The sequence below is a fragment of the Micromys minutus genome (assembly GCF_963924665.1).
Source record: "Micromys minutus genome assembly, chromosome: 10".
NCBI lineage: Eukaryota > Metazoa > Chordata > Mammalia > Rodentia > Muridae > Micromys > Micromys minutus.
This window is the reverse complement of record NC_137979.1, coordinates 45683764-45696480: the sequence shown is the minus strand read 5'-3', so window position 1 is coordinate 45696480 and position 12717 is coordinate 45683764. Positions and strand designations below refer to the sequence as shown.

At 40.6% G+C, this 12717-nt stretch overlaps 1 protein-coding gene across 2 annotated transcripts in view; it reads left to right on the top strand.

Moving 5' to 3' along the window:
• Positions 1-12507, top strand: part of TOP2A (DNA topoisomerase II alpha) — a gene marked incomplete at both ends in the record, with an annotated part of 28078 nt that extends 15571 nt beyond the window's left edge. Inside the window, 18 exons of one of the 2 annotated variants that reach the window (XM_080923671.1) lie at positions 336-450; positions 551-672; positions 1506-1654; positions 2652-2883; positions 3021-3155; positions 3271-3471; positions 3891-4086; positions 5970-6061; positions 6269-6421; positions 6534-6617; positions 7959-8141; positions 8781-8876; positions 9719-9857; positions 10540-10663; positions 10801-10844; positions 11153-11290; positions 11926-12122; positions 12376-12507. In XM_080923671.1, the coding sequence (XP_080779797.1) occupies positions 336-450; positions 551-672; positions 1506-1654; positions 2652-2883; positions 3021-3155; positions 3271-3471; positions 3891-4086; positions 5970-6061; positions 6269-6421; positions 6534-6617; positions 7959-8141; positions 8781-8876; positions 9719-9857; positions 10540-10663; positions 10801-10844; positions 11153-11290; positions 11926-12122; positions 12376-12507 (2532 nt within the window). Of the gene's footprint in view, positions 1-335; positions 451-550; positions 673-1505; positions 1655-2651; positions 2884-3020; positions 3156-3270; positions 3472-3890; positions 4087-5969; positions 6062-6268; positions 6422-6533; positions 6618-7958; positions 8142-8780; positions 8877-9704; positions 9858-10539; positions 10664-10800; positions 10845-11152; positions 11291-11925; positions 12123-12375 lie in introns of both variants that reach the window. The other variant, XM_080923672.1, reaches the window with a different exon arrangement.
• Between the last annotated feature and the right edge of the window lie 210 nt (positions 12508-12717).

Here is a 12717-nt window from a genome sequence, read left to right as displayed (position 1 = left end):
AAAAGGAGTTGTCAAAAGAATACTCAAAGAAAAAGTGAAGAAGGAAGAAATATGTGGTTGCAGGGATTCTAATCTCTAATTAGTGAAAAGATTTACGGACAGCTAGCTAAACAGGCAGGTCCTGAGGAGGCCTCAAGAGAGAATACTGCAATTGTCCTTCTTGGGAAACTATGGATTTAGTGATCTTGTGCCAACTCCAGTTTTTCAAGGACTGAAGAAATGATCATTCTGACAAATGATAGTTCTAAGTGTTTTTATTTTTGGATTAAGTGTTGTTACAACCAGTATTTTATTTTCAACCAGGCCCTGTAATACTACTGTCTTTGATCCCTTAGGATTATTTGTATGGACAAACCACTAATTACCTGACCTATAATGACTTCATACACAAAGAACTTGTCCTCTTTTCAAACTCTGATAATGAAAGATCTATCCCATCTATGGTTGATGGTAAGTGCCAATGCTTTAGTCTGTTTATATCATAAAATGGTGATTTATGCCCAGAGATTGCTAAATTGAAAATGCTAATGATTGTTCTTTCATTTTAAAGGTTTGAAACCAGGTCAGAGAAAGGTTTTGTTTACTTGTTTCAGAAGGAATGACAAGCGAGAGGTGAAGGTTGCCCAGTTAGCTGGTTCAGTGGCAGAAATGTCCTCTTATCACCATGGTGAGGTAAACCCACAATCTGTAACACTCCCACAATGCCTTAGAGCAGAAACACTTGAAAGTTATTCTTGAAACACATTTGGTACAGTGTAAGTTGTATATCCACAGTAGAGAACAGCTTGGTAAAATCTTTCAAAACTAAAATATGATTACCCTTTGACCAATATTTCTATTTCTAGAATTAACATTCCTACTAGGATATTTGTCTACCAATTTATGTTCATAGATTTTTAGTAAGACTTAGTATTACTATGTGATGTAAAAGTTTAGACACTTTGAAGTCTTATGTTTGGGTACTGTCTTAGTCAGGGTTTCTATTGCACAAACATCATAACCTAGGAACAAGTTGGAGAGGAAAGGGTTTATTCAGCTTACACTTCCATATCGCTGTTCATACCCAAAGGAAGTCAGGACTGGAACTCAAGCAGGTCAGGAAGCAGGAGCTGATGCAGAGGCCATGGACGGATGTTACTTACTTGCTTCCCCTGGCTTGCTCAGCCTGCTTTCTTATAGAACCCAGGCCTACTAGCTCAGGGATGGCACCACCCATAATGGGCTGTACCCTCCCTCCTTGATCACTAGTTGAGAAAATGCCTTACAGCTGGATCTCATGGAGGCATTTCCTTAACTGAGGCTCCTTCCTCTGTGATAACTCCAGCTTGTGTCAGGTTGACACAAAACCAGCCAGCACAGAGTCCCTTTCTGCCATCTATTTATCAGTAAACATCTAGATTCACAACCTTATAAGACTGCACACCTTAACTGAAGCAGTGAAAACACAGACATAGGTTTGTTATGATCTTTGGATCGGAGTAATGATTGTTCTTTTCCCTCCACAGATGTCACTAATGATGACCATTATCAATTTGGCTCAGAATTTTGTGGGTAGCAATAATTTGAACCTTTTACAGCCCATTGGTCAGTTTGGTACCAGGCTACATGGTGGCAAGGACTCAGCTAGTCCTAGGTACATCTTTACAATGCTCAGGTGAGTTTGCTTTTAGTGCCTTGAAGCGATATGAAGCCAAATGTTATGAATAGTCAGTCAGTTTTCAACCTCAACTTCACCTTTGCAACAACACCTAGCAGTTGTCAACCACTGTCCACACTGAACACTGGCTATGAAAGGACTCCTTCATCACACTGGTCTTTAAAAAAAACAAAACTTCCAACCAAAAAAAAAAAAAACAAAACAAAACAAGAAAGAAACTCTACATACATGAATCCTCCAAAACCAAATCCTGGGCTAAGATTAGCTTAGCTTGATATACAAACTTGTAGATCTGAGTTAATACCCAACAATTCATATTTTTAAAGAAAATGTCAGGTGTAAGGGCCAGAGAGATGGCACAGCATTTAAGAGCATTTGCTGCTCTTCTAAGACCCAGTTTAACTCCCAGCCTCCACATGGTGGCTCACAAATGTCTGTAACTCCAGTTCCAAGGGATCCGGTGCCCTCAACTGGCCTCCTTGGTCACCAAGCCATATGTATGGTATATAGACATACATGAATGTAAAACACTCATAAATTAATTTCTTTCGTTTTGTTTGTTGTTTGCTTTTTGAGACAGGGTTTCTCTGTAGAGCCCTTGCTGTCCTGGAACTTGCTCTGAAGACCAGGCTGGCCTTGAACTCACAAAGATCTACCTACCTCTGCCTCCCAAGAGCTATTTTTTACAACTTATACTTACTAATTTATGATCCCAACATGGGTAAAGTGGAAACAGGCAGGATCTTGCTACGCAGCCAGCTAGGCCTAATTATGGAGCCTCAAATAAGGAACATTGTCTCAAAAATAACAAAACATCTTGAGCTTGAAAGGTTTTTGTTTGGTGTTGAAGCAAGGTCTCACTGTGTTCCCTGACTGGACTAGAAGTCAGAGAGTTCTGTCTTTGCCCCCCGAACGTAGGCTTGTGCCACCATGCCCAGCTGAGTGTGAAAAGTGTCAGGGCCATTTTCTAAATGATGCTCTTTGCTTTCTATAGCCCTTTGGCTCGGTTGTTGTTTCCACCAAAAGATGATCACACATTGCGGTTTTTATATGATGACAACCAGCGTGTTGAGCCTGAATGGTACATTCCTATTATACCCATGGTGCTAATAAACGGTGCTGAGGGAATTGGTACTGGGTGGTCCTGCAAAATCCCCAACTTCGATGTTCGTGAAATCGTAAATAATATCAGACGGCTGTTGGATGGAGAAGAGCCTCTGCCCATGGTGAGTGCTCTGGGTTAAAACTGTCTCTCCTCAAGCACAGTAAGAGGGTATTAGTGGGAGATCTACTTCACAGTTTAGATTTGTTGGTTGAACATATATTTGTGATGTAACACTTAGAAAACTTTTTTGTTATTTAGCTCCCAAGTTATAAGAATTTCAAAGGTACTATTGAAGAACTGGCATTAAATCATTATGTGATTAATGGAGAAGTAGCTATTCTGGATTCCACAACCATTGAAATCTCTGAGCTTCCCATCAGAACATGGACCCAGGTAAATAACTATTGATTTCTTGGTTTTTGGAGAAAAAGATATTTTTGCTGTTGACTGTTCAAGAGACTCCTTAACAAAGAATTATTGTGGTTTGGTTTTGGTTTTTCTTTTTTAGACATATAAAGAACAGGTTCTAGAACCCATGTTGAATGGCACCGACAAGACACCCCCTCTGATAACAGACTATAGGGAATACCATACAGATACCACTGTGAAGTTTGTCATAAAGATGACTGAAGAAAAACTGGCAGAGGCAGAGAGAGTGGGACTCCACAAAGTCTTCAAACTCCAGACTAATCTTACTTGCAACTCTATGGTATGTCTTACTTTGTAAGAGATATTTCAAAGCTATTATTAACATCATAATCCTAGCACTCAGGAAACAGAGATACGGAGATCCTTATGAATTCCAAGGTTATCCTGGGCTGTGTAGTCTGACCCTGTCTCAGAAAGAAAGGCTGGAGACATGGCTCAAGGGTTAAGAGCACTTGGTACTTGTACGGTGGATCTGTGCTCTCACATGGCAGTTCACAACTTTCTGACACAGTCGTAAGTGACTCAGGGTCCTCTGGTCTCCGTGGGACGGGGCTACAAGCACAAGTTGCAGATACATGCAGGCAAGCATCCATATACATAGACCTTCTTAAGTATCAATTTTAAAGGGTATTTCAGGCAACCTTTATAAAGGTTACTCAATTTATTGATCAAGGCTTGCATATTGCTTTTCTTTTCCAGGTGCTTTTTGACCATGTAGGCTGCTTAAAGAAATATGACACTGTGTTGGATATTCTCAGAGACTTCTTTGAGCTCAGGCTTAAATATTATGGATTAAGAAAAGAATGGCTTTTAGGAATGCTTGGTGCAGAATCTGCTAAACTGAATAATCAAGCACGCTTTATATTAGAGAAAATAGATGGCAAAATAGTCATCGGTACGTAAATACCTACTATATACCTAAATGTTTGAGGTAGTTGTTCCTGGGTTGTTTACTGTCATTTGAAAAGCTTTAGTGGTACTGGGGCATAAATATAGGGCCTTGTACTTGCTAAGCATATATTCTGCATTAGCTTCATCCCCTAGAATGACCATCTAAAGAAAGCAACACTCAGTTTATGTTTACACAGGAAGAAACATGAGAACTAAAAGACCTTGTATGGGGCTCAGTGTAGCTCTGAGAGGTAGAATGCTTTCCTGACATCCACAGATTCTAGATCCAGCCCCAATACCTGCATCACCTTCATGTGTTAGTGCATGCTCTGGGAAGGGGAAGCAGGAGAATCAAGGCTGTCGAGCACATGAGACCTTGTATAACTAATTGATCACAATAAGACTGATCTGATCTGATCCTAAAGAGAATGAAGGTTATAAATGCCTTTTAAGCACAGAAGACTGAAAAATGGTGAATCTTAGTGATGTTTGCCTTTTGTTTTTTTGGAAATTTCATACGCAATAAACAGGGCTTATGTGAGTCTTGACTGAAATGGTATAAGAAGGAAGATTAGAAGATAGAGCCCAACTCTGCCTGATAACTAAGAAAGCCAACAATAATAGTAAATTATAGGAAGTCCCAATATATGATATCATTAGGTGCTGGCAATCAGACTAATTTTCTCTTAGTACACAAAAAAGTTTAGCTTAATAGTGTTTATTTTCATACCTATTTAAAATCACTAACATATCAGTCACCATATTTCACAGATGATTTTTTTTCATGCAAGGATAAGTTGAATGAGACTGGAAGAAAAGGAAGTTGTGTCTGGCTAAGAGGAATTAGGAAATAATAGGATGGCCAGTCTTCTTACCGAATAAATATGGAAAGTCTAGAAGTGTAATTCAAGGAGAGACGGCTCAGTGGTTACGGCTCTTGTTACTCTTATAAAGAGCCCAGGTTCAGTTCCCAGCACCCACAGAGTGGTTCTCTATCATCCATAACTCCAATCTTAGGGGATCTGATGCCCTCTCGTGGCCTGCATAGGCACCAGACACACACGTGCACATATATAAATGTAGGTAGAACACATACTGGGCGATGGCTGTCATGTGCCTTTAGTCCCAGAACTCAAGAGGCAAAGGTAGGCAGATCTCTCAGTTTGAGGCCAGCCAAGCCTACAGATCAAGTTCCACACAGAGAAACCCTGTCACACAACAAATAATAAATAATAATAACCTATGTCAAAGTAAGTGATGAAGGGTGGTACTCTAAAACTGTATTGCTAGTGATTTTGACTGTCTTTCAAAGCATGATTGTATGCAACAGACACTGAAAGTGAAGTGCTAGAGAAAGGGAACAGACATGCCCTGTGCTGCTGTAATTAAGAGATTCAGGCTTTGAGCAAACTGTCCTAAAACCTAGCCAGTGAAGTGTTGAGATAATAGCCAGAAAGCATGACAGAGTTCCAGGCTCTTCAGAAGTGGAAACTTTCTTCTGTTCTGAGAATTATGTAGATTACAGCCTCATCTATGGTTTAACTGTCCCCTGGTAAATCCCCTGTCCTGGCTTACAGAAATTTGTTTGATTTGGACAAAATACAGGCAAAACAAACCATTTTGTAGGGGTGGGTGTTGGGGTAGGGGAATTGTTGGTTTGTTTTTCGTGACAAGATTTCTCTGGATCCTGGCTGTCCTGGAACCCACTCCTTAGACCAGGCTGGCTTCAAACTCTGCTTGCCCCGCCTCCTGAGTGCTGAGATTAAATGTCTGTGCTGCCACTACCTGGCGCAAATTTTCCAGTTTTAATCTTTGACTTAATGTAGAAATAACTTGTTTTTGTCTAAATCTTACTCAAAGCTTATCTATCTCTCTCTTTTTAAATAGAAAATAAACCTAAAAAAGAATTAATTAAAGTTCTGATTCAGAGAGGATACGATTCTGATCCTGTGAAAGCCTGGAAAGAAGCTCAGCAAAAGGTAGTTTGTTGTTGGCCACTTGCCAAGCTCCACATGTGCTCCTCTGTGGTTGTCTCTCCTGTGACACTCATGCAGGCGGAATGAAAATGGAAAAGATTTAGTCTAAAAGATGTAAAGTTTATTTGCTAACATTCTAGAGGTCACAAGTACAAAATGAAGGATCCTGTCTGTTTGTACTTCATGGTCTGTGTTTCACTCACCGTTTAGGTTCCAGAGGAAGAAGAAAATGAAGAAAGTGACAATGAAACCACTGACTCTGCCGCAGAGTCAGGACCAACCTTCAACTACCTTCTCGATATGCCCCTGTGGTATCTAACCAAGGAGAAGAAGGACGAACTGTGCAGGCAAAGGGACGAGAAGGTCAGCAGCAGATGGCTGATGTTAATGTCATTCTGATGGGGGGGAAATCGTTCTGTTTAAAAACAGTCCCTGTACATATTTACTAGCTCCATTTTTTGGTAATCTTATGAAGGATCAAGAGCTCAACACGTTAAAGCAAAAGAGTCCATCAGATTTGTGGAAGGAAGATCTGGCTGTTTTCATTGAAGAACTAGAGGTATGCATTTTATAAAGCCTATATATATTAATATTTATAGCCTAGCAACATGCCCTTTCTTATTGTACTTCTAATCGTGTATGTGATGACGGAGGGAAAGTGAGTGCAGGTGCCCACAGAAGCCAGTCTCCTAGAGCTTTTGGTGCAGGCAGTTGTGAGTCACCCAGGGTGGGAGCTAAGAACTGAACTCATTCTTGGCAGGAGTAGCAAGGGCTCCTAAACACTGAGTCATCTGTCCAGCACAAGCAACATATCTTTTTTATCAACAAAGTTCACTTTGGATAAAAGAAAAAAATACATAGAAAGAGAAAGAATGCATGACAAAATAATGACAAGACTGGCTGTGGTAGCCATGTAGACAGTCAGCCCTCAGACTAAGGTAGGGACATATCTAGTCTGAGGAGCCTGAGCTACCCAGTGAGCTCAAGGCCAGACTAAATTATAATGTAGTAAGACTGTCAAAAACCAAGGACTAGGATATAATATAATTATAGAGCACTTCCTATACACATATAAGCCTTTGCCCTCTATGCTTAGCACTTAATAAAATAATAACATAGCATATGGCTGGGTGAACATAGAAGAACCCTGGCTCGGGTGGCACATGCCTTTAATCCCAGTACTCAGGATGCAGAGGCAAGCAGATCTCTGAGTTCAAGGACAGCCAGGGCTACACAGAACCTGTCTGGAGTGGAGGAGGGAGCCACACATTAGGCAGGATGAGGCACACACAGGGACTTGGAGGCTATCCTGCACAACATGGAAACAAGCAGAGGGCAGTCAAGATGGCTCAGCCTGGAAAGCCTGGCGATGTGAGTTCAATCCCCAGAGCCCAGGTAATGTGGCAGGAGAGAGGCAACTCCACAGAGTGGTACTCTGGTTTATAGGCTTGCTGGGACGTGTACATGACCATATACACACACATTCAGTAATTGATAATGTACTTTTTAAAAGAGAAGGAAAAATGGATTATTGAATAGTAACATGAAGCAAATGATGGTAAGAAATAAACTAAAATTAATATTTTTACAAAGGAAAGGGTGAGAATTAATTGACTTCTAGGGGTGGTCCCTCAGTTTCAGAATGTCCTTTGTTGCTTAAATGCCCTGAACAGTACTTAGTTTCTGGAGATTAGAAATATATGTATATGGTTTACTTTATAGCATAGTTTCAGAAAGGGTAAGTGATGAAATTAGACATAGGCACTAAGTTCTTCTGTGTCTGCCTTTTCAGAGTAAGCCCATAGTGTATCTTCACCAAGGCTGATCACAAAATTACCTTAACTTGTGAAATTCTAAAGTTTGCTTAACTGTTATTCATTCTCTCTCTTCCCTTTCATAGGTTGTAGAAAGCAAGGAAAAACAGGATGAGCAAGCCGGACTTCCTGGGAAGGGAGGGAAAACGAAGGGGAAGAAAGCACACATGTCTGAAGTCCTGCCTTCTCCTCGGGGAAAGAGAGTCATTCCCCAAGTGACTATGGAGATGAAAGCTGAGGCAGAGAAGAAAATTAGGAGGAAAATTAAGGTAATGCTTTAAGCAAATTTCTCTTTAGAATTTGAACAAACTAGGACCAGTCAGATGGCTGAGGTGCAGGCTTCAGTCCCTGGGACCACATGGTGGAGGAAGAGAACTGACCTCTTACAATAATAATAAATAGGTTAATAGCATTTTTAAAGATTTTTTAATTTATTATATATGAGTATACTGTAGCTGTCTTCAGACACCAGAAGAGGGCATCAGATTTCATTACAGATGGTTGTGAGCCACCATGTGGTTGATGGAATTTGAACTCAGGACCTGTGGAAGAGCAGGCAGTGCCCTTAACCGTTGAGCCATCTCTCCAGCCCTTTTTAAGACTTCTTTTCTTTTGTTATGTTTTGTTTCCAGACAACCTCACTGCATAGCTCTGTCTGTCCTGGAGCTTACTATATAGACCAGGCTGGCCCTGAACTCTGTCTGCCCTCTCAAGTGTTGGGATTAAAGGCTGGCTTGTTTTAAATTGTTTAACCAAAACCCAAAGATAAATACATTCTTTCACTGTATTTGTGTCTGTGTCTATCTATATATGTGAATATTTGACTTTATTATTCCAAACAGAAGATAGAAATTGGGTGGTTTTGTCTTGCTGAGTTTTGTTATTTCTTACATGTTGCTGTCTTCTAGAGTGAAAACACTGAGGGCACTGCTGAGGATGGTGTGGAACCAGGAAACCTACTGGAAAGACTAGAGAAGAGACAGAAGAAAGAGCCAGGTACTGCAGTGTTGGGCGAGATGGTATAAACTCACGTTTAAGTTGCTAATATAGTCTACATAGATATCCAATGGTTTTGTACGGTTGAGCTAAGTATTTGTAAAGGAAGGTGGCTTTGTGTTGCCCTTGATGTTTATTTTAGAAGTAAGTGTCCCTTAGAATATAGTTATTAATTTAGTGGCTTGAATTCCTTAGTTGGATCTCAAATAGCTTCCACCCTCTTTCCAGGAAGTCCTGCTTGTTCTTCCTTGGCCCCAGCAGCCTACAGAGAGATGTAAGAACAGATTAATAACTGTTAAAGCATAGCACCTGAAACTGACTTCACACTCTGTGGGAGCAAACATGGGTGACAGAAAAGGAAGGATTAAGTCCTAGTGACTCTGAGACCTCAGCTCAGGCACCTATTTCTCAGGGAACTTTGATGTTTAAACCTTTCTATCCATTACTTACTTTAAATACATCATCATATTCTTGTGGGATTAAATAACGAAACTCTTTAAGAACAGGAAATGCATCTGTTTCTACTCATACCTTCAGCCCCTTTGCAGTCTGTAAGCAGTGATGAAGAAACCAGAGTACATCAATATAGTTAGTTTCGGAGCCAGTGGAGTGGCTTAGCGTGTGCAGGACCTTGTTAAGATAATAACCTGAGTTTGATTCCTACAACCCATAGGGCAGAAGGAGAGAACCAGTTCCCCATAAGCTGTCCTCTGACCCCCACTTAGTGCACACGCACGCTCACACACACACACACACATACACACACGCACACACACACAGAGTTAAATGTAATAATAAAAAACCTTTGTAAAGAATAAATTCCTATTTCCTTCTAGGTACCAGGGCAAAGAAGCAAACTACATTGCCATTTAAACCTATCAAAAATGGGAAAAAGAAAATCACCCGCTCTGATTCTGAATCAGATATGAGCAGTAACGAAAGTAATTTTGATGTTTCTCCACGAGAAAAGAGGACAAGAACCGCTGCAGGTAAGGAAAATTACAGAAGGCCATGCTAGTGGTGCTATAAGCTTTGGGCGGCCATGGATGGGTGGTGGCATATACCTTTAATCCCAGCATTCGGGAGGCAGACAAATCTCTGTGAGTTCAAGACCAATCTGGTTTACAAAGTGCATTCCAGAACAGCCAGAGCTACATAGAAAGGCCCTGTCTTGAAAAAAAAAAAAAAAAGAAAGAAAAGAGAAAGAAAAAAATAATGTATACATATTCCCAAATGTAAAGTCAGTGGCTGGAGGGGTTGCCCAGTGGTTAACAACACTAGCTGCACTTGGCAGTGGAATATTCCTTTAATCCCAGCACTTGGGAGGCAGAGGCAGAATGATCTCTGTGAGTTTAAGGCAGGCCTGCTCTACAAAGTAAGGTCCAGGACTGCCAGGGGAGTTTCGCAAAGAAACTCTGTCTTAACCCCACCAGCACCACTACCAAAGAAAAAAGCACTGGCTGCTCTTCCAGGGGGTCTTGGTTCCATTCCCAGCACCCATGTGGTAGCTCACTACCAACTGACTTCCAGACCTGGGGATCTAATCTCTGTCCTCCACTAGAATCAGCCATCTCCATAGTGCAGACACACATGCAGGCTATACACACGCACAACAGATTTCCTATGTTTTATGTCTGTTTCCTCTTTGCTTTTCCTGTATGTGTTCAACAGCAAAAGCCAAATTCACAGTGGATTTAGACTCCGATAAAGAGTTCTCAGGTTTGGATGAAAACGAAGAGGATGAAGATTACTTCCCATTAGACGATACTCCACCTAAGACCAAAATCCCCACAAAGTGAGTACTTTATCTAACATTGAGTTGAGTTAATTATAGCTATTTGAATATTGGTCTGTTTATTGATCGTTGATGTTCTACACATGTAAAGTTGGTTGGCGGGATGTCTTCTGAGTGATTTTGTTTTGTTCTTTTAGAAATACTAAAAAAGCACTGAAGCCACAGAAAAGCTCCATGGCAGGTATGTATTTAGGTAAAATTACTAGGTGTTTGGAAGATGGCTCAGTCAGTGTGTGCTACACACGTGAAGACCTGAGTTCAGCCCACAGTACCTGCAGAAACCTTAGTGCTCAAGACTTAGAGGCAGGAGGTTTGTAAGTTCAAAGCCAACTTGGGCATAGCCCTGTGCCCCAGAAAGGAAAAAAATTAAATTCAACTAAGTTCTAAAATTATTTAAAATAGTCCAAGAAAGTTAAAATGGGAATACATAGCAGCAATGGACTGTTTTACATTGCTATCATGACCGACCATTTTTCTTCCTCTTTGAAGTAGTTGATCTTGAAAGTGATGCTAAAGACAGTGTGCCAGCTTCTCCAGGAGCTCCTGCTGCTGACTTCCCAGCTGAAACTAAACCCTTAAAGCCACCCTCCAAACAGACTGTGGGAGTGAAAAAAACAACAACCAAAAGTAAGCCTGGAAATTATGAGCATTAACTGATTTTTCCAAGTCAGTCTTAATTTATCCTGAAAATGTCTGTTGATCATGAAGTAAAACATTATCCAAATGGGAGTGGTAGCTTTTACATCTTTATTTTCAAATAAAATACAAAAAATAGTGGGTGCTGCAGAGACCACATACTCTTCCAGAGGACCTGGGTTCAATTCTGAGCACCCATCTGGCAGCTCACCACCATCTGTAATTCCAGTTCCAGGAGATCTGACGCCCTCACACAGACATCATGTAGGCAAAACACCAGTGCATATAAAAATAAGTAAAGTATTTTGAAAATAAAAATTCAAAGTTTAAAATCAACACATTACTTAGACTTCAGACATTATTTAGTTCATTTCTTGGATTAAGGGAAGAATGTATAAGCTGCTGGAAGCAATCCGTGTAAGATAACTTAGAAATTAAGGCTGGGATGTGGCTCAGTTGGTGGATGGCTAGCCTAGAATATCTGAAGATTTGAATTCGCTCTCCAGCACAGCATGAAGCAGGTGCAGCGCTATGTGACTAATGGCAGTGCTGTGGTGGGGAATAGAGTTGACAATGAGGAAACTCACCAAAGAGTGATTATAACTAACATTCATGTTGATTTACAGGCCAGTCTTCAATCTCCACTGCTGGCACCAAAAAGAGAGCTGTCACAAAGGGAACCAAATCAGATTCAGCCTTTAGTGCTCATGTCTCTGAAAAGCCCGCTCCAACCAAAGCCAAGAACAGTCGCAAAAGGAAACTGTCTTCTGACAGCTCTGACTCGGATTTTGAGAAAGAAATGTCTAAAGGTGCCATAAGCAAGGTATTTATCACTGCTTAAATCATTTGCTCTAGACACTTTAAAACGCCCAACTTAGGATTTGCTCTTAATTTTGCATATTTTTAAGGAAGTAAATTTAAACCTCAGAGTTTATTCCCATTTTACTGTAGGAAAGTTTAATCTGTTAGTCTGTGGGACATTTGCTTTGGACCTTTTTCTTAATACTTAGTCAAAGGAGGTGGAATGGTACAGAACTACCCTTTTGCATTAACAAATTACTTGGACTTTCTTCTAGAAATCCAAGGGAAAGAAACAGGATTTCCACATGGACACAGACGACACTGTGGCTCCTCGAGAAAAATCTGGACGGGCGAAGAAGTCAATTAAGTACCTGGAGGAGTCAGATGACGATCTCGATCTCTTCTGAGGTGTGAGGAAGCATTTCAGAATGGTTTTACTGAGCCGGGTTAGTTTTAAAGTTCTTCCTTAACCTCCTCTGAATTTAAGTTGGGGAAGACTTTTTTTTTTTTTTAATAAGAGTATCCAAGTGAGTAGGGCCTGTGTGGCTTTGTTCTCAACATACTGTCAGTAGTGACCATCTTATGGTTATTAGTTTCTTCTCTTATTTGTCTGTTTT